At 36.1% G+C, this 23,053-nt stretch overlaps 1 protein-coding gene across 1 annotated transcript in view; it reads left to right on the plus strand.

Moving 5' to 3' along the window:
• IL1RAPL2 (interleukin 1 receptor accessory protein like 2) overlaps positions 1-23,053 on the plus strand; it is a 1,002,993-nt gene that overhangs the window by 876,812 nt on the left and 103,128 nt on the right. Inside the window, exon 7 of the mRNA XM_045188489.3 lies at positions 21,201-21,330. Coding sequence (XP_045044424.2) covers positions 21,201-21,330 — 130 coding nt within the window. The remainder of the gene's footprint in view (positions 1-21,200; positions 21,331-23,053) is intronic.

Consider the following 23,053-nt stretch of genomic DNA (forward strand, 5'->3'; position numbering starts at 1 on the left):
TTAATTTTTGAGTGGTTTATAAAAGGAAGACATATTATTTATGGCTTCTTTCTCTGGAAATGAGTTATTTTTCTCATTTCTGTGTCTTTCTCCTTGGGAATCATTAGTGAGCTGCAGAAGCAACAAACACCCAGAGTTGAGGAAGGTTAGTTTCATTTCTTAACAATGATTATATCATTTAGTTAGTCTCCTTAGCAACTGTGTACATATCTCCCCACAATATCTTGAAAATTGCAAAGATAAATATGGTAAGTAGTGTTCTTGAACTTATTAAACAATTGCTTCTAAATGCTCTCACTATGAATATCCATGCAAAAAGCTATATTTTAACTTTTGGTCTGAATCCTGGTAGAAAATCATTCTAACATTATTTTATGAACCAATAAATAATTGAGGAAATCAAGAAACAAGAATTTACCATATTTTCAAGCAACAACAATGTCAGGTAAAAAGTAAACTTTCACATTGAAAATCCCCATGCTATCAAATACTGTGACCTGTATGTATTATAGAACATATATATTACCTCCATGAGACTTACAGATGAATGGTATTAACATAAGGACATATTCTTTGGCAAGAAGCCAAAATAAAAGAGTGTTCAATAAGTTCTAGATGCTATTATAATTATTATTATGTTACAAATTTATAGAAAAGTATCTTTAAAAAGGAAATGCATCTTTTTTAAAATTTTAATTTTTTATTGTTATTCAATTACAGTTCTGTGCCTTTTCTCCCCATCCCTCTACCCCACCCCAGCTGAACCCACCTCCCTCCCCCACCTCCACCCTCCCCCTTGATTTTGTCCCTGAGTCCTTTATAGTAGTTCCTGTAATCCCCTCTCCTCACTGTCCCCTCCCCACTCCCCCCTGCCCATTGTTAGATTGTTCTTAACTTCAATGTCTCTGGTTATATTTTGTTTCCTTTTTTCTTCTATTTATTATGTTCCAGTTAAAGGTGAGATCATGCATCCTTGATACATGTTATCTCTGTACCAAAAGTCATGGTCTACCCTTCACTACAGCATGGATGGAACTGGAGAGCATTATGCTGAGTGAAATGAGCCAGGCAGTGAAAGACAAATACCATATGATCTCACCTTTAAGTGGAACCTAATTGACAAAACAAACAAGCAAGCAAAATATAACCAGAGACATTGAATTAAGAACAAACTGCCAGTACAAAAGAAAGCTAAGCAAACAACTAGAAGACGAACAGAACCACAGAAATGGAGATCACATGGAGGGTTATCAATAGGGGATTGGGAGGGGGAGAGAGGGGGTAAAGGTACAGAGAATAAATAGCATAAATGATAGGTGGAAAATAGACAGGGGGAGGGTAAGAATAGTGTAGGAAATGTAGAGAAGCCAAAGAACTTATAAGTATGACCCATGGACATGAACTATAGAGGGGGAATGTGGGAGGGATGGGGTGGGCAGGATGGAGTGGAGTGAGGGGGGGGGAAATAGGGCAACTGTAATAGCATAATCAATAAATATATTAAAAAATATACATAGGGGAAAGCTGTTCAAGGTTGTAGTTGTATATGGTGAAAGATCGATTGAGGTTTTTGTTTATATGGTGCCAACTAAATGGCAAGGAGTTGCAGGAGACATAGTGGCTTATAGAATATCAAGACAGAAAGATGAGTTCCAAACCCCAGCCATATATGGGATAGATGGACAGTCCTAATATACTCTCCTCTTAGGTCAAAATTGGCTTAGAAACTGCAAGGACTTATGAAGCTATATATGTACATGGCACTTGAAGACTGAATGGATATTATGTTTTCTTCATATATATACCACTGATGTTTTTGAATTGTATACAGTTGATATTGTGATGAAGGGAATGCCAGTTTATTTCAAAGCATTGGTCAATTAGCAGATATTTCTGTTATTATATATTTTTCTTAAATATACATACAAAACAAATGTGGTAATTGAGGGAATTTTTTTACATTGTTGGATCTAGGTTGTGAAGGACCTTTTTTTAAAAAATCACCTTATGAGTGGCATAGTTGTATAAGCCAACAGTTTTCCCTCATGCTACCTGAGATTCAGGTCAGACCATCAGAATATGGGTATTTACAGCATGGACTGCTTATTAAAAAGCTGAATATGGCTTTGCCCATAATTTGTTGCTTTATACAAATTCCATTAGACTATGTTTTTGTATAAAATCATCATCATCATCATCATCATCATTAATATTTCATTATACTTTGTACTTGACAAAACACATTCAAATCCATAGAGGTTGGTTTGCTGTGATTCTAAAAATGCATAAACCTTACAGGCCCCCTTCAAACCTCTGAAAATAGCCTTACCAGTGCTTTGGTATGGTCATATTTTTGTAAAATTTGCAGTATATAGTTTAACTGAATTCAGTTAAGACACTTTTCCTCTTATCTGGTGGCATTGGAGTAACAATGAGCATTTTGGGATATAGCTGATGAAATTCAGTTGAGCTGGTGAAATATTTCATTTGGGTTTATAAGACATGAGACTCATAGTCATATCCACATATATAGTACAATTATGCTAGCCATTCCAGTGTTGAATAGCTTCCAAGAAATTATCCTACCATCCCTTGTACTGACTCACTCATGGACCTGAAGCCCCAGAACCAAAAGTCATACTACCATAGTAATATGTGCTAAAGTGTTTGACAATAGATGTATAAGTGAATGTTAGAGAAATAAGGTTTTAAATGTATAAAGCTAGAAGCAGACAGTGCAAAATCATTGTATATATAATAGAAGATTGATTTTAAAATTTGGTATGTGTTTTCTCTAAATTTGACAGCAATTCTTAAACTTTACATGACATTAATCATAACAAGTTCTAAAGCTGAAGAAAACTTCTAAACTTATCAATAATAAAAAACTAATTTCAGTCACTCATGTTAGATAAAAGATTGAATGATCTTTCTATTATTTCTATTGAAAATACTATAAAACTGTTGTCATATGGGAAAGAAAACAAACATGCAATAAAAGTGTAAAGAATAAAAGTATTACAGAAGTGTGTCAGGCAGTTAATTTGTGAAACTGTTACATTGATTTTTCTTCTACATTCCAGGATGTTTGTGGCATTTTCAGCTTTCAAAAAAGCATAGTATAAAGGGGGTTATTTTCTCATTCTAAAAATATATTTACTTTCATGCCTAATTTTGTACTTTTAACTGTATTATTTTTCTTAAAGGCATTGCCTAGAAATGTGTAAATTTTAGACCCACAAAACCTGGATTTGTCTTTGTACATGCATTCTGTCATCTAATCTGCATAGTAATCCTATATATATATATATTTACAGATTAGAAAGATGCAGTTCACTCACTTAATCTTCCTTAAATATTTACCAAGGATGTACTATATGTCAATTGTTCTTCTATGCTCTGAAAACACAGCAGTGAACATCACAGACAAAAAACAAAAACAAAACCTTCACTGGAATATATCATACATTCTAGTGAAGTTAAGACAACTTTTATAGACACATTGTTATTTATCCTGTGCCATAGGATATAATTGAAAAAGTTAAATAATCTCGGCCCTAAACCTAAATATTCTTCCTCTAGTTCATCTATCTTTTGTTGATTAGCTTAACCTACCATGGACCTTGCTTCATCTACCACATTCGTGTGTGGAATAGGGGTTGGAATCGGTACCTTTCTAGCCTTGGACAAATCTCTGCTTTCCCTCTGAGATCCTAGCATGAAATGAGATGCATTTCTTAGAAAGGTTTACTTCTGTTTAACATGGCTTTATTTTATCTATTTTGGATGACATACCCCAAATGTAAACTTTTGGGGTCTTTCTGTACTTTTTTCTACATCATTGCTTAGATATTTTTAATTTCCATGTTGCAGGATGCTGATATTGCAGAGAACAGATTATTGTTAATCAATTTTTACTTTCTAGGTAAAAAGGAATAAGAATTTACCCCTCACAAATGTCTCTCATTAGCCATTAAATTTCTTTCAGTATCATGTATCTATCATCTATCTTCATCTTCATTATCGTCATCATCGTCGATCTATTCTAGTTGTTTTTTAATTTAATTAATTTATTTATTTTGTCTATAGATTTTCTCCCTGGCAATTTCTCCTACTTTTCATTCATTGTGGAAGTGGTTGATGTTAATAAGAAAAGGTAAATTCTCATAAGATTATTCAATACAGTAAAAGCCATAATATAAATTGAAGTTACTTAATTGTTCAGTAAGAGTCATTTTTTCTTGTTCAGTAAGAGTCACTGCCTTTGCTTTCATCAATGCATTCAGAGAAAAATGAGTTCTGAATTCAATTTCCTGGATAAATTTGGCAGGGATCTAAGTGAAACTGAGGCAAAAGTGGGCTGCTTTGGACCTAAATTATTCAGATAATTGAGTCATGTACCACTTCATTCTCCATATTTAGACAACCTTATACATCATCTGATTTTCTTCAAAGGTGTACATTATAGCAAGAATTTCCTTAAATGACTCACCTACTCTTCTGGACTCAAGTACTATAGTTTGATTTCCTTCATTTCAGCATAGCTACCTATCATTCTCCCAGGTAGTCAAGGTTGAAGTTCTTGAAAAGTACTTAAATCTCAGTTGGGTCTTATGGTGACAATGTGCTAATGTGCTTTGGTAACAAAACACTCTGGGTTTTAAAACCAAAGCCCATTTTTTAATGGTTTCATTTGTATTTTAAACATGCTACTAAGAAAGAGAATATGACGGAGATATCAAACTTACTGCTTCAGTATTCCTTCAATTACTAACTGGTCTAGAACTTATTAGATTGTATTTAACTATATTATTCATTATTTTATCCTTCTTTTATAGAGAAAGAAAAAAATAGTTCTCTTCATGGTCATGTAGATTGCATTTGCAGATGAAAGACCATGCTATTTAATCTCTCGCATACTACTAACTCGATGAAATTTGAAATTTTTAAAAATTTTTTATTGTTATTCAATTACAGTTGTATGCCTTTTCTCCCCATACCTCCACCCCACTCTAGCCAAACCCCCCTCCCTCCCCCACCTCCCTCCCTCTTGATTTTGTCCATGTGTCCTTTATAGTAGTTCCTGTAATACCCTGTCCTCACTGTCCCCTCCCCACTCCCCCCTGTCCATTGTTAGATTGTTCTTAACTTCAATGTCTCTGGTTATATTTTGTTTCCTTTTTTTCTTCTATTGATTATGTTCCAGTTAAGGGTGAGATCATATGGTATTTGTCCCTCACCTTCTGGCTTAGTTCACTTAACATAATGCTCTCCAGTTCCATCCATGCTGTTGCAAAGGATAGGAGCTCCTTCTTTCTCTCTGCTGCGTACAATTCCATTGTGTAAATATACCATAGTTTTTGGATCCACTCGTTTGCTGATGGGCACTTAGGTTGCTTCCAGTACTTGGCTATTGTAAATTGTGCTGCTATGAACATTGGGGTGCACAGGTTCTTTTGGATTGGTGTTTCAGGGTTCTTAGGGTATAATCCCAGCAGTGGAATTGCTGGGTCAAAGGGCAGTTCCATTTTTAGTTTTCTGAGGAAATTCCATACTGTTTTCCACAGTGGCCTCACCAGTCTGCATTCCCACCAACAGTGCACTAGGGTTCCCTTTTCTCCGCAACCTCTCCATCATTTGTTTGTGGATTTGTTTATGTTGGCCACTCTGACTGGTGTGAGATGGTACCTCATTGTGGTTTTAATTTGCATCTCTCTGATGGCTAGTGATGCTGAGCATCTTTTCGTATGTCTCTGGGCCATCTCTATGACCTCCTTGGAGAAGTGTCTGTTCAAGGTCCTTTGCCCATTTTTTAATTGGATTCTTTATCTTCCTGGTGTGGAGTTGTGTGAGTTGTTTATATATTTTGGAGTTCAAACACTTGTCCGAGGTATCATTGACAAATACATTTTCCCATAAGTTGGGTCCCTTTTCATTTTGCTGATATTTTCTTTAGCTGTATAGAAACTTTTTATTTTGATGAGGTCCCATTTGTTTATTCCTTCCTTTATGTCCCTTACTCTAGGGGACATAGTGGTGAAAATATTGCTGCGTCAAATTTTTGAGATTTTCCTGCCTATGTTCTCCTCTAGCACTTTTCAACCAGACCCAGAGAGTACTTATTCTTTACTATATTGCTGCATTGGAATCTTGCAATTTCTCTTACCAATAACTCATTAGTTTAAAATGTGTATATCATTTCAGTCTAGTTAGCTCTGTGTCCAGTTGTTCACTTCAGTGCAGCTGTGAGTTGATGCCCTAAGTCATGGAAAAAGAGGCTGTTTCCCCGCCTGCTTGCCAAGCATAACAATTGTCATTTTTTAACTCTCTCCTTCACTCAATACTGACTGCTGAATTCATTTGATCATTGTAAACACATCCTCATAAATTTCAAATGAAAAATTACATCCTTAACTTATTAATTGATATTGTGTCTGTGTATTGGAGTTGCTATTAATGGGTGTTTGATTTCTGTTTTATTTTGTTTTGTTTTCTTATTTGCAGCATTTTGTTCATTGATTGCAAGAGTGACCTCTAGTGAGAAACATCTGTATAGTTATATCTATCTCCAGGGCCTATTATCCAATCCCTTATTTCCATAGGTATTGGTGTTATAAAAATATAGCTAGCCAGACCTCCTCAAATATGACAGATTATCATCCAAAAATAAAAAGACTAAGTCAAGTTTCTTGTTACTAGCTGTCATTTATTTTATTCTCAAACTTTGGTTGCTAAAGGACACCTACATTCTGGGGATTATGAAATAGCAAGGACAACTTTTTCAAAAATGCCCTTGTAAGGCACTGAAAGTAAATTAGGAAATTATTTATGAGCTAGATGTATTTGGCTGCAGAAAATAATTGTTTTTCAGGTCTTTTGATGCCCCTGTCTATCATGTTGAATAATTGGCTGGTTCAGTCATCTGTTCTCTTTCTACTCCAGAGAAAGGAAATGTTTTGTTTTGTTTTGTTTACCATCACACAGGGTACACACAAGGCATAAGGAAAACATTGTATCCCTCAGGGGCAAAATTAAAGTAGACTTAAGCATATTTTCTGCCCTCACACAAGGTCAGCCAAAAAATTGCAGCATGGTCACTGACATTTTTTATTCCCTACATAAGTTAAATGACATATTTATCTGAACTTCAAGGACAAGTTCCACTTGCAATAAAAATAACAATCCCTCACATTGGCATAGTGATTTTAAACTTACAAAACACACTTTCATTTCTATAATTTTACTTTGTCTTTTTGCCATCTTTCAGAAGTTGGTGTTATCTATCCCATTTTAGTGATGAAAAATATGAGGCCAGTGAGATTAACTGGCATGTCCAAAGTCACACACAATTAATAAGTGGTGGAATTATAAGTCTTTAGACACCAAATTTAGTGTACTTTTTCTCACAGGTGTTTCATAGTCTAATAATGAGACTTTCCCAAAAAATAGTGTCATTTTTTTTCAAATAACTTAAATACAAATTTATATGAGCCTTGAGAAGAGAAAAAGAAAAAAAAAAACATGATTTAGTGGTAAGGATCAGAGATTTTAGTGTAGGAAGTCAAATAAGCTAAGTGAAATAAGCCAGTCAGAGAAAGACAAATACCATATGATTTCACTCATACGTGGAGTCCAATGAACAAACTGAACTAACAAGCAAAAAGCAAACTCATAGATGGAGAGCAGATGACAGCCAGTGGGGGAAGGGGGTGGGAGGTGGAAGGATTGAGCAAAAAAGGAAAAGGTCTCAAGGACATGGACAATAGTGTGGTGATTGCTGGAGGGAGTGGAGTATAAGGGTACTAAATGGTAATGGAAAAAGTACAATAAAGATTAAATTTTTAAAAAATTTAACAAATAGGAAGAATGTAGAAAGATGAGGAAATCCATTCCAAGTTAAGCAAAATCAACACAATAGGGAAATATGGAGCATGCAGGAAATAGGAAGTAGTATAAATTTCTTAGTGTCAGAAGATAGTGGAAAATAAGGTTAGAAAAGAAAATAGGAATGAGGATGTAAAGGCCTTTTAATTCTGTAACAGGGTTTCTCAACTGCAGCACCATTGATATTTGAAGTTCCATAATTCCTTTTTAGTGGGAAGCTGCCCTGTGTGGTGAAGGATGTTTAGTAGCATACTTACCACCTCCTCCAGCTGTGACAATCAAAATTGTCTCCAGATATTGCTAAATGGCCTCTTCTAGGTTGAAAGTGTGTACCCCCCACTGAGAACCACTCAAATTTGTAGATTATGAGAGCTGTTCATATTTTGAAGCAGAAAGGTGTCACATATGAATCTATACTTAGGGAAGACAATCATGGCAAACATCTACAGAACAAATTGGAAGGGAAAAATAACTGAAGACAAAATGACCTATCCATAAGACATGGCAATGGTCTCAGTGTAAGGGCCAGAGGTAGCTGCTATATTGGAAAGAACATTAAACTATTAAACTTAGAGCTGGGGCACTTGGATTGCACTGCAAGCTCTTCCAATTCTTAGTATGTATTCTAAAAAGTCATTTAAAATGTTATGCCTACTCTTTCTTATGTACGATGTGAGGGAGAGGATGAAACATGATGATCTTAAAGTTTCCTTCTGAGCTCCATATATTCTGAGTCTGTTAAAAACAGATATGAAAATATGTCATTAATTTCACTTGCCTCCACTCTTCTCCATATGTCTTTCAAAAGAATCTTGGTGGGTAACAGATGTGTATCTGATGTTGCTAGATAAACATAAACAACATGATCTCAATTCTCAGAATAAGTTGGATGATAATACAAGTCAAAAACTGTGAAAATCTTAATTATGAAATGCATTTTAAAGACGTGTATGTAGTACATTCAAATACATAAAGTACTTAGAACATAGATGTTGAAGTTTTGCCTAGGAGAGGTATTTAGAAAGCTAGGTTAATTAATTAATTTGGCATTTACTGAGAGCATACTACGTGTAATGCGCTGTGAAAGCTTCACAGGGGTTACAAAGATTAATTATTTATGGGGCCTACCAGGAAGCTTACAGCACATTAATAAAGGTCATCAATATACACAATGACAATACAGAGTAGAATGTAATATATTCTAGACAAACAATATGGGCAAGTCTCATAAACATCAATGGGCTGATTTTCAAATTATTTAATAGTATACAGACTTTTTTCTATTCAGAAATCGGAGGCATTTTTGTACACAAACAACAAAATATCATAAACAGAAATCAGAAAAAAAATCCCATTTGCTATAGCAACAAGAAAAATAAAGTACCTAGGAATCAACCTAACCAAGTACACAAAGGACCTATACTCAGAAACTACACAACACTAGAGAAAGAAATTAAGGAAGACACAAACAAATGGAAGCATATACCGTGTTCATGGATTGGAAGAATTAACATCATCAAAATGCCCATATTACCCAAAGCAATTTATAGATTCAATATAATACTTATTAAAATACTAATGACATATTTCACAAAGAACGAATATTTCAAAAATTTATATGGAACCATAAATGATGCTGAATAGCATCAGCAATTTTGAGAAAGAACAAGCTAGGAGGGATCACTATACCTGATATCAAATTATGTTACATGGCCACTATAATCAAAACAGTCTGGTACTGGCATAAGAACAGACACTTAAATCAAGGGAAGAGAAAAGAAGGCCAAGAAATAAACCCCAGTGTCTATGGTCAATTAATATTTGACAAACAGGGCAGAAGCATAAAATTGAGTAAAACCAGCCTCTTCAACAAATGGTGTTGGGGGAGCTGGACAGCTATATACAAAAAAAATGAAACTCGATCACCAAATTACACCATACACAATAATAAATTCAAGGTTGACAAAAGACTTAAATATGAGTCGTGACACTATAAAAGTTCTAGAGGAAAACATAGGCAGGAAAATCTCATACATTCCATGCAGTGATATTTTCATCGGTATGTCCTCTAGAACAAGGGGCATAAAGGAAACAATAAACAAACGGGACCTCATCAAAATAAAAAGCTTATTCTTGGATAAATAAAACAGCATTAATATGAAAAGAGAGCCAAATGTATGGGAAAATATACTTGCAAATGAGAACTCAAAAAAGGGTTTGATCTCCAAAATATATAAAGAACTCACATGACTCGACTGTAGGAAGAAAAACAACCCAATTAAAAAATGGGCAAAGATTTGAACAGATACTTCTCCAAGGAGGACATACAATGGTTCCAGAGACATATGAAATGATGCTCTGCATCACTATCCATTAGAGAGATGCAAATTAAAACCACAATGGGGTACCACTTCACACTGGTGAGAATGGCCATCATAAACAAATCAACAAACAACAAGGGTTGCATAGGTTGTGAAGAAAAGGGAATCCTAATGCACTGTTGGGAGTGCAGACTGGTGCAGCCACTCTGTAAAACAGTGTGGAATTTCCTCACAAAACTAAAAATTGAACTATCTTTTGACCTGGCAATTCCACTGTGGGGATTATACCCTAAGAATACTGAAACAAAAATCCAAAAGAACCTACGCACCCCCATGTTCATAGCAGCACAATTTACAATAGCCAAGTACTGGAAGCAACCTAAGTGCCCATCACTAAATGAGTGGATCAAAAAACTCTGGTACATTTACACAATGGAATGCTATGAAGCAGAAAGAAAGGAGCTCCTACCTTTTATGACAGCATGGATGGAACTGGAGAACATTATGCTAAGTGAAATAAGCCAGGTGGTGAAAGGCACATATCATATAATCTCATCCATAAGTAGAGCTCAATCACCAAAACAAACAAGCAAGCAAAATACAGCCAGAGGCATTGGAATAAGGAACAAATGGGCAGTGACCAGAGAGGAGGGGTCAGAGGGATAATGGGGGGGAGTAGGGGAAGGGTCATCAAGGAATATGTATAAGGGACACATGGACAAGGTTAAGGGTGGTAGGTTCAAGGGTGGGAGACGGGAATGGGTAAAGTGGGGGGACATAGTGGAGTCAAAATGGAGACAACTGTACTTGAACAACAATAAAAAATGATTTTCTGGATTTCCATGCCTTGTTAAACAGGAAACAGTGAAAAATTTGAACCTTGCCCTCATTCTCATTCTTGTTTTCACACACACACACATTAACCATTTCCGAGTACTTAATTTAAAGATCCTCAAGGATTTTCACCCAGGCTTCTTTTTTGCCTTTGGTTCACATTTTCTTCTCTCAAAGTCATACTATTTTCTTGGTACAACACTACTCTCCTGCAGTTCCTGCCATGTGGGATAACTAACCCATGTTTCTGCCTCATCAACTTTTTATCTTTTTTCCATCTAACTGGAAAAAAAAACTTTTCCCTGCTTTAAGCTTCATAATATCTTGATTTCAATCATAATTAAAATTCATTTCATTAGATATTTCATTTAATTAAAAAATAATGAGGAGAGGGATTGTCTTTGGAATGAAGTGCTAGGAAGTGAACAAATTCACTCTGGAATGTCAAGGCTGCTTTATTTTCCAGAGCTAAGGAAATGGAAAGGCAACATTATCTCTAGCAGATTGGACACTGTATTATATTAGAAAATATGAATTCTGCCCTGTCAAGATGGCTCACTTGGTTGAACTGTTGCCCTGTACCAAAAAAAAAAGGTTATGGGTTTGATTCCTGGTCAGGGCAAATACCTAAGTTGCAGGTTCGATTCCTGGTCAGGACACACGTGAGAGACAACTGGTCGACATTTTTCTCTAACACTGATATTTCTCTCTCACATCGATATTTCTTTCTTACATCAATATTTCTCTCTCCACCTCTTTCTCTCTCTCTAAAACCTATAAACATATTTTCAGGTGAGGATTAAAAAAGTAAATATGAATTCTTTCTTCAGCATCAAAGCTGGATGATTCTTTTATTTTTTTAAAGTTTTATTTATTTTTTAATTTTTTATTGTTATTCAGTTACAGTTGTCTGCATTTTCTCCCCATCCCTCAACCCCACCCCAGCCAAACCTCCTATTCAACTCCCCCATCCCCCCCTCCCCCCGTCCAAACAAGCACCTGGCCTCTCACCCAGCCCAGCCTGGCTCTCTCCCAAGAATCCTGCAGCAGACCCTATGCACCGGCCAGGGGCTTCAGCCGCCCTTGTCTCCCTGCTGGTCCCAGGGACTTTATTGCCCTTAAGCACTCTTCTTATTGTCTGATCTTTCAATGTCCTCTACAATGTTTGGTCTCTGATCTTCATATATGCTGGAATACAGTTGGCTGTTCGCTCTGTTCCTCAGATCACCTAGGCATTTCACTGGTGCTGAGGGGAAGTGGACTCCACTCTCACCTATCTTGCTGCCATCTTCTCTGTCTCCTATTTATTTATTTTTAAAGAGAGGGTAGGGGAAGGAGAAAGAGAGGTATTGAAACATGAGTGTGTGGTTGCCTCTCACGTGGCCCCCACTGGGGACCTGGCCTGCAACCCAAGTATGTGCCCTGACAGGGAATTGAACCAGCGACCCTTGGTTCACAGCCCGCACTGAATTCACTGAGCTACACCAGTCCAGTGCTGCATCATTATTTTAGATCAGAAAAATTGGTTTATTTATTTATGAGCCTGTTTCTAAATCTCAGTGATCCATGCAGTTTGAGGATGTAATCTCAGGAAAATCAAGGCCTGTAGGGTTTCATCAAGCAGAGCTGTGGCTGAAAATGTTTATTTAACATATTGAACGACTGATAAAGAAGCCAGTATGAGCAATGAATAGTATCAGTGGGTATTCTCCATGTGCAAGTTATGACTGTACCCTTCATCTCTCACTCAAGAAATAACATAGTGGAATGAATATGAGTAGGAATGACATTAATAATAGTGCTGATCTCAGCTGTGCTGCAAATGTTTTAAATTTTTAAAAATATTTTTATTCCCCATCCCTCCACTCCACCCCAGCTGAACCCAGAGGGATGGGGAGAAAAGGCACACAACTGTAACTGAATAACAATAAAAAATAAATAAATAAAAAGTAAAAAAAAAGAAAATGAAAGAAAATGGTAGATGGCCAAAAGTGACATGAAATGTAAGAATAAAAAGATCTAAAAATGTAAAAAAAAAATATTGTTATTGATTTTAGAGAAAGAGGAAGGGGGAGGGAGAGAGATACAGGGAAGGAGGGAGGGAGAGAGAAAGACATCAATGTGAGAGAGAAACATTGATTGGTTGCCTCCCATATGTGCCCAAACCAGGGATCAAACCCAAAATGTCGGTATGTGCCCTGACCAGGAATCGAGCCACCAACCTTTTGATGTATGAGATGATGCTCCAACCAACTGAGCCACCTGTTTAGGGCTCTGCTGCAAATTTTTGAAGAACTAATTCACAAACTATAGTAAATTATTAAGACAAACTTCATAAATATTTTTCACAACTCTAAGAACATGTCCCTGTGTTTCATATATTATGGTACTGACCTACTAGACTAGAGCATGTGCCATAGGACACTCTCAGCACCTCACATACAAATAAAGAAAAGTTGTACTCCCTAATTATGGATTATCTTCTAAAGGAATAAATAAGGGGTGTAAATGGTGATGGGTGGAGTCTTGACTTAGAGTGGTGAACACGCAGTACAGTTTACAGATGATGTATTATGTGATTTTTCACCTGAAACCTGTACAATTTTGTTAACCAGTGTCACCCAAATAAATTAAATAAAAAGGAAAAATAAATTAAAAAAGAAAGTCAAATCTAAAAACTTAAGTACATAAATACAGCAGGAAGGTAAATGGCTTCTACATTGGCATCCCAACTCATCTTTCAAAGGTCAAATCTAAGTGTGAGCCCAGGGGGAAAAAGGAAAACCTCCATTTATGTTAGTTAGCAATAACAGGAATAGAAATTCTACTTTTAAATTCTTGGAGGAAAGTGTAATTAACTCAATTATTCAGGCCTAAGATATACAACTTCCAAATTTCTGTGGTGGAACTCCAGACACATAATATTGTAGACTGAATTGATATGGTAAAGACTCATCTCTTGTACTGAACCCAGAGAAAAGCTGGTCAAAATAAAACAAAGATTGGACATGGTTTATGTATAAAGGACACATGGCCTGGCTGGTATAGCTCAGTGGATTAAGTGTGGGCCTGTGAACCAAAGGGTTGCGGCTCAATTCCCAGTCAGGCACATGCTTGGGTTGCAGACCAGGTACCCAGCAAGGGGCGCATGAGAGGCAAACAGACATTGATATTTCTCTCCCTCTCTTTCTCCTTCCCTTGCCCTCTCTCTAAAATCTTTTAAAAATTAAAAAAATAAAGGACACATGGACAAAGCCAAAGGGGGTAGAATCGAGGGTGGGAAGTGGGGATGGCTGGGATGGGAGTCGTGGGGAGAAAATGAAGAGAACTGTACTTGAAAAACAATCAAAAAAGAAAAAAAAAACATAACATATATTTGGTGGTAAATAAATTTATCTAGTACAGGAAAATAAAGAAAGAAAGAAAGAAAGAGAGAGAGAGAAGGAAAGGAAAGGAAAGGAAAGGAAAGGAAAGGAAAGGAAAGGAAAGGAAGGGAAGGGAAGGGAAGGGAAGGGAAGGGAAGGGAAGGGAAGGGAAGGGAAGGGAAGGGAAGGGAAGGGAAGGGAAGGAAAGAAAGGAAAGGAAAGGAAGAAAGAAAAAGAAAGAAAGAAAAAGAAAGGACTGTACATGGTTTGCCTAGCTTGAAAGCCATTAAGGTAAATTCCAGGATTTAGGAAAGAAAAGGGAACTCAAATCCAGAGAAGGGAGTCAAAAGCCAAACTAAGTTTGTCTGATATCTCCCAGGGGTATAAAAACCAGATATAAACCTCAGGGGTCTAAGGGCTTGAGCTGAAAGTCATACCATAGAGCCACATATCTATGTCAAGTGTGGCAGAAGAATTGAGATCCCAACAAAAAACTATAGAAGCCTGAATGGTCTATGCAGTCTGAAACTCTATGAAATAGGGATTAGGAAATATGCCTATTGGTCCAGGAAATTCACACTCCATCCAGTACCATGGCATGAATGAAAATAGATGCTCAAGAGAAGTCACAACTATAAACTTGTACAAAGCACAGGGATGGACTCTAAATCCATACAACCTACATGTGGTACAAACCACCAAGCTAAGAAATTAACAGAAAAACTGGTTCCAAACCAGTAAAACTTGTAAGGATTTGGCAGAGGCAAACTTGGAACCACTCTGAGGGAATGTCTTCACAGCACTTGGCACCCAGTACTCTCACTGAAAACAATTCCCACTGTATATAAACACACAGTATATATATATATATACACACAGTGTGTGTATATATATATATACACACACACACACATAAATATTTATATATATATATTTATTTATTTATATTTATATTTATAAACAGTATTAAAATTATAAAACCTCACAAGAAACGTGAACCCTGAGTATGCTTCCACTGACACAAATAAAAAAAATATATATATACTGTGTGTATATATATATATACACACACACACATAAATATTTATATATATATATATTTATTTATTTATATTTATATTTATAAACAGTATTAAAATTATAAAACCTCACAAGAAACGTGAACCCTGAGTATGCTTCCACTGACACAAATAAAAAAAATGTATCCAGAGAAATAGAGATAATAGGAAAATATAAAAGAGACATTAAAACAGGTTTCTTGATAATTGTTTAAAGAGTAAAACAGAGAATGAGGAAAATTATGTGGCAAGAGTAGGATATTGACAATTATATGTGGCCTTTATAAAATCCATAGCCCAATAAGAAAGGAAGGGTGGGGTGGAAATAGATAAAGAAATTGAAGGTCAAATTGTTTTGCTTAAGATATTCAGAGAAAGTCTCAGTACAGGGAGAGATTAAAATGTGTGAACAAATTAAAAAACTTTTACTTTCCACACTTATCTGAAATTCTCTCATACTAGATATATCAGTCTCTGGTTCTTTTAAAGTTGTCTCAGAGCAATTACATGGATTTGAAATATAAAATATAATTTATTTAGGCTACTGAAGACTTATGCCTAGATCATTCACTGATTAAGGTAATGACTTTGTCTTTGAAAAAAAAATATGACATATCTTAAAACCTGAAAACAACTCACATTGTATTTACAGTTAACCCTTGAACAATGCTATTGGCTGTAGATTCCCCATGCAGTCAAAAACCCATGTATAAATTTTGACTCCCCTAAAACTTAACTACTTAATACCCTACTATTGATCAGAAGCCTTACTGATAACATGAACAGTTGATTGCCACATATTTTGATTGCCACACACACTATATGTACTGTATTCTCACCATGAAGTAGGCCATAAATACATATATGTATATATGTATATACATGCACATATATACTATACACTGTATTCCTACAATAAAGTAAGCTAGAGAAAAGAAAATATTATGAAAATCATTTCATAAAGAAAAAAGATGGGATGAGTGGGGCAGGAGATGTAGTGGGGGAAATGGAGACAACTGTACTTGAACAATAAAAAATATATAAAATTTTAAAAAAGAAAATTAACTTAAACTAGAAAGTTCAAAAAATTCTATTTGTCAAAACTTACCACTCAAATTGGTTGAATTTTATTGTAAATTATATTTCAATAAATCGGGTTTTTCTTGAAATATAAAAAAGAAGCTCATGATGTAATTATAATCATTCATATTTTTCTCAGTATTAAAGGTGAAAAATTGAGTGTCAGCCTTGTCAAGTAATTTTTGCTTTATGCTCCAAGAGGGGAGCTTTTACACACATCTGGTGCCCTGGTTTTTGTGTCTGATACACAAATTTTTACATCTGCTACCCAGGTGATGTCCCTTGATCGCTTGGCTCTGGGGGTCACGGGTTGTTTTTTTTTTTTCCCTGGTTCTTAAGGAACAATGAAAATTGAAGAGAAAAATAGCAATTGGAAACAATAACAACTGCAGATTACAAACCCTAGAGCACTGCACAGATAACAGACTGAAATACAACCTCAGTCTTTTTGTGACAGATTCTTATTTGCTTCCCCTGAAGCTTTGCCCTGTGAGGAAGAATTCTAGTTTGGCACATTTTTAGAGGCCTATAAATGTACTCTCAGGACAAGTAGGTTGCTAGACACTATGTTTGTGCTATCCTTCTGCTTCTCTACAGTTGATCAGTATTTTTCAGAAGGAGCTTGAGGACTGACTGCAGAAAGTCTAGTCACTGTTGTTATAAAGAGAACAGTTTGTGTGACATCAATGTAACCTGGAAGCTAAGGAGAATGGACTGGAATGTGCACATGTGAACAATGATGACTTCATTGTAGTACTCAGTGAGAGGTAGACACCATTGAGTGAGCATGTGTACTGTGTGGCCATCACATTGAAAATGACTGAGTGAGTAGAACAATGAATCTACATCAAATTTTGCATTAACCTTGAACATTCCTCCAAGGAAACTATTCAGATGATTCAGAAGGCCACAGCTATGGGCAACTGGTGATTGGCAGCTTCATCATGACGACATGCCCTCTCATGCACCATATTTTGTGCAGAGTTTTTTAGCGAAACATCAAATCGCCCAGGGGACTCAGCCCCCCTATAGCCCAGATTCGGTGCCCTGTGACTTCTGGATTTTCCCAGAACTAAAATCACCTTTGAAAGGGAAAAGATTTGAGACCATGGATGAGGGTCAGTAAAATACGATGGGGCAGCTGATGTTGATTGGGAAAACTGTGAGGTTCCAAGGTGCCTACTTTGAAGGGGACTGAGGCATCACTGTCCTATGTACAATGTTTCTTGTATCTTGTATCTCCTTCAGTAAATGTCTCTATTTTTCATATTAGATGGTTGGATACCTTCTGGAGAGACTGTAAATATGTGTGTATATGTATGTATGTATACATACATGCATGTATGTATTTACATATTTTATATATACATTTACATATCTCTGGAGCTCTGATTTTTACAACTGTCTCCAAGGAAACACTTCCATTTCACCTGGCTCTGGTGGCAGGCAGAGCATATGCGTGCGTTCTCACAGGCCTTCATATATTTGCATACTTTGAAAGCTGTAACCTGATGATTTGGTATCCAGTCAGTGCAAATCTAGGGACTGACTGAGATATTTCCTTTTGGGACACTGACAGGTTTTGGCACATAATTAACTACTAAGAGCAATATATTAAAAATGCTGCAAGAAAAAAATTCCAACCAAGGATATTCTACCAGGCAATGTTATTATTCAGAATTGAAGGAGACAAAGAGTTTTCCAAACATGCAAGAACTAAAGAAAATCATCAACACTAAACCACCCTTACAAGAAATGTTAAAGAGACTTCTTTAAGCTGGAAAGAAAAGGTGCTAATCAGTAACAAAAAAAAACATATAAAAAATATATCTCACTGATAAAGGTGGATATATAATAAAGGTAATGGATTAGTCACTTACATAACTAATATGGAAGTTAAGATATATTTGTAAAAATAACTATAACTACAAATATTAGTTAAAGGGTACAAAATATAAAAATATGTAAAATATGACACCAAGGACATAAGACATGGGAGGGGAGTGAAAATTTAGAGCTTTAGAATTTTTCTAAACTTTTATTGTTATTCAATTACACTTTATGCCTTTTCTCCCCATCTCTCCACCCCACTCCAGCCGAACCCACTTCCCTCGCCAACCTCCACACTCCCCCTTGATTTTGTCCAACTATCCAATATAGTAGTTCCTGTATACCCCTCTCCCCACTGTACCCTCTCCACACCCCCCTGGCTATTGTTAGAATGTTCTTAACTTCAATGTCTCTGGTTATATTTTGTTTGCTTTCTTCTTCTGTTGATTATGTTCCAGTTAAAGGTGAGATCATATAGTATTTGTCCCTCACCTCCTGGCTTATTTCACTTAGCATAATGCTCTCCAGTTCCATCCATGTTGTTGCAAAGGGTAGAAGGTCCTTTCTCTCTGCAGCTTAGAATTCCATGGTGAAAATGTGCCATAGTTTTTGGATCCACTCATTTGCTGATGGGCACTTAGGTTGTTTCCAGCACTTGGCTATTGTAAACTGTGCTGCTATGAACATTGGGGTGCATAGGTTCTTTTGGATTGGTGTTTCAGGGTTCTCATGATATAATCGCAGCAGTGGAATTGACAGGTCAAAAGGGAGTTCCATTTTTAGTTTCTTGAGGAAATTACATACAATTTTCCATAGTGCCTGTGCCAGTCTGCAATCCCACCAACAGTGTATGAGGGCGACATTTTCTCCACATTCTCTGTAACACTTGTTTGTCAATTTATTTATTATGGTCATTCTCACTGGTGTGAAATGGTATCTCCTTGTGGTTTTAATATGTATCTCTCTGATGGCTAGCAATGCTGAGTATCTTTTGATATGTCTCTGGAGTCCTTGTATGTCCTCCTTGGAGAAGTGTCTGTTGTAGTCCTTTGCCCAGTTTTAATTGGGTTTTTGTCTTCCTAGAGTGGAGTCATGTGAGTTCTTTATATATATTTGGAGATCAGACCCTTTTCTGAGGTATCATTGTCAAATACGTTTTCCCATACTGTTGGTTCTCTTTTCACTTTAATGCTGTTTCCTTTAGCTGTGTAGGAGCTTTTTATTTTGATGAGATCCCATTTGTTTATTCTTACCTTTATGTCCCTTGCTCTAGGGGACATATCAGTGAAAATATTGCTACTTGGAATATCTGAGATGTTCCTGCCTATGTTCTCCTCTAGGACTTTTATGGTGTCACGACTTATATTTAAGTATTTTATCCACCTTGAATTTATTTTTGTGTATGGTGTAAGTGAGTGATCAAGTTTCATTTTTTTGCATGTAGCTGTCCAGATGTACCAATACTATTTGATAAAGCAGCTGTTTTTACTCCATTTTATGTTTCTACCCCCTTTGTTGAATATTACAGCAGTGAGACAAGGTTGTCTACTTTCACCACTTCTATTCAACATAGTATTGGAACTCCTAGTCACAACAATCAGACAAGAAAGAGAAATAAAAGGCATCTGAATTGGAAGGGAGGAAACAAAACTACATTGTTTACAGATGACATGATAGTGTACAATGAAAATCCTATAGATTCCACCATAAAGCTGCTCGACCTAATAAATGAATTTGGCAAAACAGTGGGATACAATGAAAATATTAAGAAATCAAAGGCATTTTTATACACCAGCAATGAAATATCAGTAACAGAAATCAGGAAAAAATCCCATTTGATATAGCAACAAGAAAAATAAAATCCTTGGGAATAAACCTAACCAAGGAGGTAAAGTACCTGTACTCAGAAAACTACACAACACTGAAGAAAGAAATTAAGGAAGACACAAACAAATGGAAGCCTATAAAGTGTTCATGGATTGGAACAATTAAAACATCAAAATGTCCATACTACCCAAAGCAATTTATAGACTCAATGCAATACTTATCAAAGTACCAATAGCATATTTCACAGAAATAGAACAAACATTTCAGAAATTTATGTGGAACCATAAATGACACCGAATAGCTGCAGCAATTTTGAGAAAGAAGAACAAAGTGGGAGGGATCACAATACCTGATATAAAACTGTATTACAAGGTCACTATAATCAAAACAGCCTAGTACTGGCATAAGAACAGACACATAGACCAGTGGAACAGAATAGAGAGGCATTTTTAGTTTTGTGAGGAAGTCCCATACTATTTTTCACAGTAACTGCACCAGTCTGCATTCCCACCACCAGAGTACTAGGGTTCCCTTTACTCCACAGCCTTACCAGCACTTCTTTGTTGATTTGGTTTTGATGCCCATTCTCACCTGTGTGAAGTGGTATCTCATTGTAGTTTTAATCTGCATTTCTGTGATGGCTAGTGATGCTGATCATCTAAAGGGATATTCTTTCATTTTGATTCTTTTATATTAGTTCTGAAGGGGGAGGTAGTAAAAATAAACAGTGTTTAAAACTGAGGTTAACCTTCTCCCTTTTGATAAATCTTGAATTTTAAAATTTCCAAGAAGCCTTTGTAAAATACATTTTTTTCTCTTGTACTGTGATAAGATGTTTGGAAGAAGAGTTGTAAATGGTTCACCTTTGAGTTTTGCTTTGGATATTACAAGTTTCTTTGTTTTTTTTTGTTTTTTTTTTTTTTTTTTTTTTTTTTTTTCTGTCTTCCAGGAATAGCCAGGAGCCAGTTGCTCATTTCTTTTTTTATCCCTGTCATTTTCAGGTGAACCTCTGAACATCCCTTGCAAAGCATTCTTTGGATTTAGTGGAGAGTCTGGACCAATAATCTACTGGATGAAGGGGGAGAAGTTTATTGAAGAACTGGCTGGTCACATTAGGGAAGGTGAAATAAGGTACAGAACTTGAATTGCTATTTTTTTTCTGTCTTTGCAGTAAAGCAATGGAACATTTTAGAAGAGCATCTTTCAGGGATTTTAATTGCAATTCCAAATCATTTCATTTTTTAAAAATCTGGTCTGGTGGAGAGAGTGAGACTGGCTGCCTTAAGAAATGAAAATGTTTCCTCAGATTCTAATATGCATATGGCATGGGATGTAATGACCCCCTCAAAGCTGCCTGAGCAAATTCCTCTGAGTTTCTAAAGTTTAGGTCACTCTTATACATTCCAGTCACAGCTAAGATCCAAACTTCATAGGTGACTCCTCAGAGCACAGATAAAATGCTCATTTACTCCTTTGGAACAAACAACTTTCCTATATCATAGGTGTAAAGCTACAGTAGCTGTAGTAAGCTACTACTCACCAAAATATCTGTTGACTCTTGGTCCATATTGGTTTTTTTTCCAGTACTAATTATTCATATTGAAAATAACTGATTTTTCAGATTATTGGCTCCCTGGGCCTTTTTTCACTCTCCTGTTACACAGATAACTCCTTTGTATACAGACACCTATTTTATTGGCTTCCTAATCCTATAGAGTATGATCTCATTTGTACAAATAAGACATAAGGAATTTTTTCTATCTCAGTCTGTGAATCGGCTATTTGATTTCAGAGATTGTGACATATAATGAACATTTCTCATTCCAATAAGAATTGGGACCCTTCTCTCTCCACCCTCACTAAGAGTCATGCAGTGGAAACAAACCCAATACTTCAGTGCAACTAGTGTCACAATTTATTATTTCACTTTTTATGAAATTAATTGCAGTGTAAAAGGAACAATCATACTTCATATTATTTAGTATGTTAAATATAATTTATAACAACTACCATGACATTTCCTATTCATGTTTCCATTCCAATAACTCCCACTCTAAGTGTTCATAACATTGAGGGTCCTTGAATCCCTGAGCATCTATGCAAAATACTGACTATGTGGAAGTGTTTCTAACAAGAAGGTACATAAAAAGGTGTTCAGAACAGGCTGGTGTGACTCACTGGATTGAGTGACAGCCTGCAAATCAAAGACTCGCCATTTTGATTCCCAGTCTAGGGCACATGCCCGGGGTTGTGGGTCAGGTCCCCAGTAGGGGCCATGCAAGAGGCAACCACACATTGGTGTTTCTGTCCCTCTCTTTCTCCCTTCTCATCTCTAAAAATAAATAAATGAAATCTTTTTTAAAAGTTCCCTGATATCATTAATAATCAAAAAAATACAAAGCAAACCCTGTGATAAATCTTCATACTCACCATGATTATAAGAAGAGTTGAAAACAGTGTGGAGAAATTGACACCCTCATATACAAGGTCTGTCCAGAAAAAGCCTAGACAATTTTATTTATTTTATTTTATTTTATTAATATATATTTTAAAATATGTATTTAATGATACAAGACAAAATTAATGGTTAAATTATACCCTTTTACTTTTTTTAAATTATTTTATTGTTGTTCAGAGTTGTCTGCATTTTCTCCTCAACCCTGTACCCACCATTCCAGACAAACCCTCCTCCATCCCCTGTTTCCACCCTTCCCCTTGGTTTTGTCTATGTGCCCTTTATAGTAGTTCCTGAAAGGGCTTCTCCCCATGTCCCTTCCACCCTCCCTTCTGGTTATTGTTGGGTTGTTCTTAACCTCAATGTCTCTGGTTATATTTTGTTTGGTTTTTTCTTTTG

This window comes from Desmodus rotundus, chromosome X, assembly GCF_022682495.2.
Source record: "Desmodus rotundus isolate HL8 chromosome X, HLdesRot8A.1, whole genome shotgun sequence".
Classification (NCBI taxonomy): Eukaryota; Metazoa; Chordata; class Mammalia; order Chiroptera; family Phyllostomidae; genus Desmodus; species Desmodus rotundus.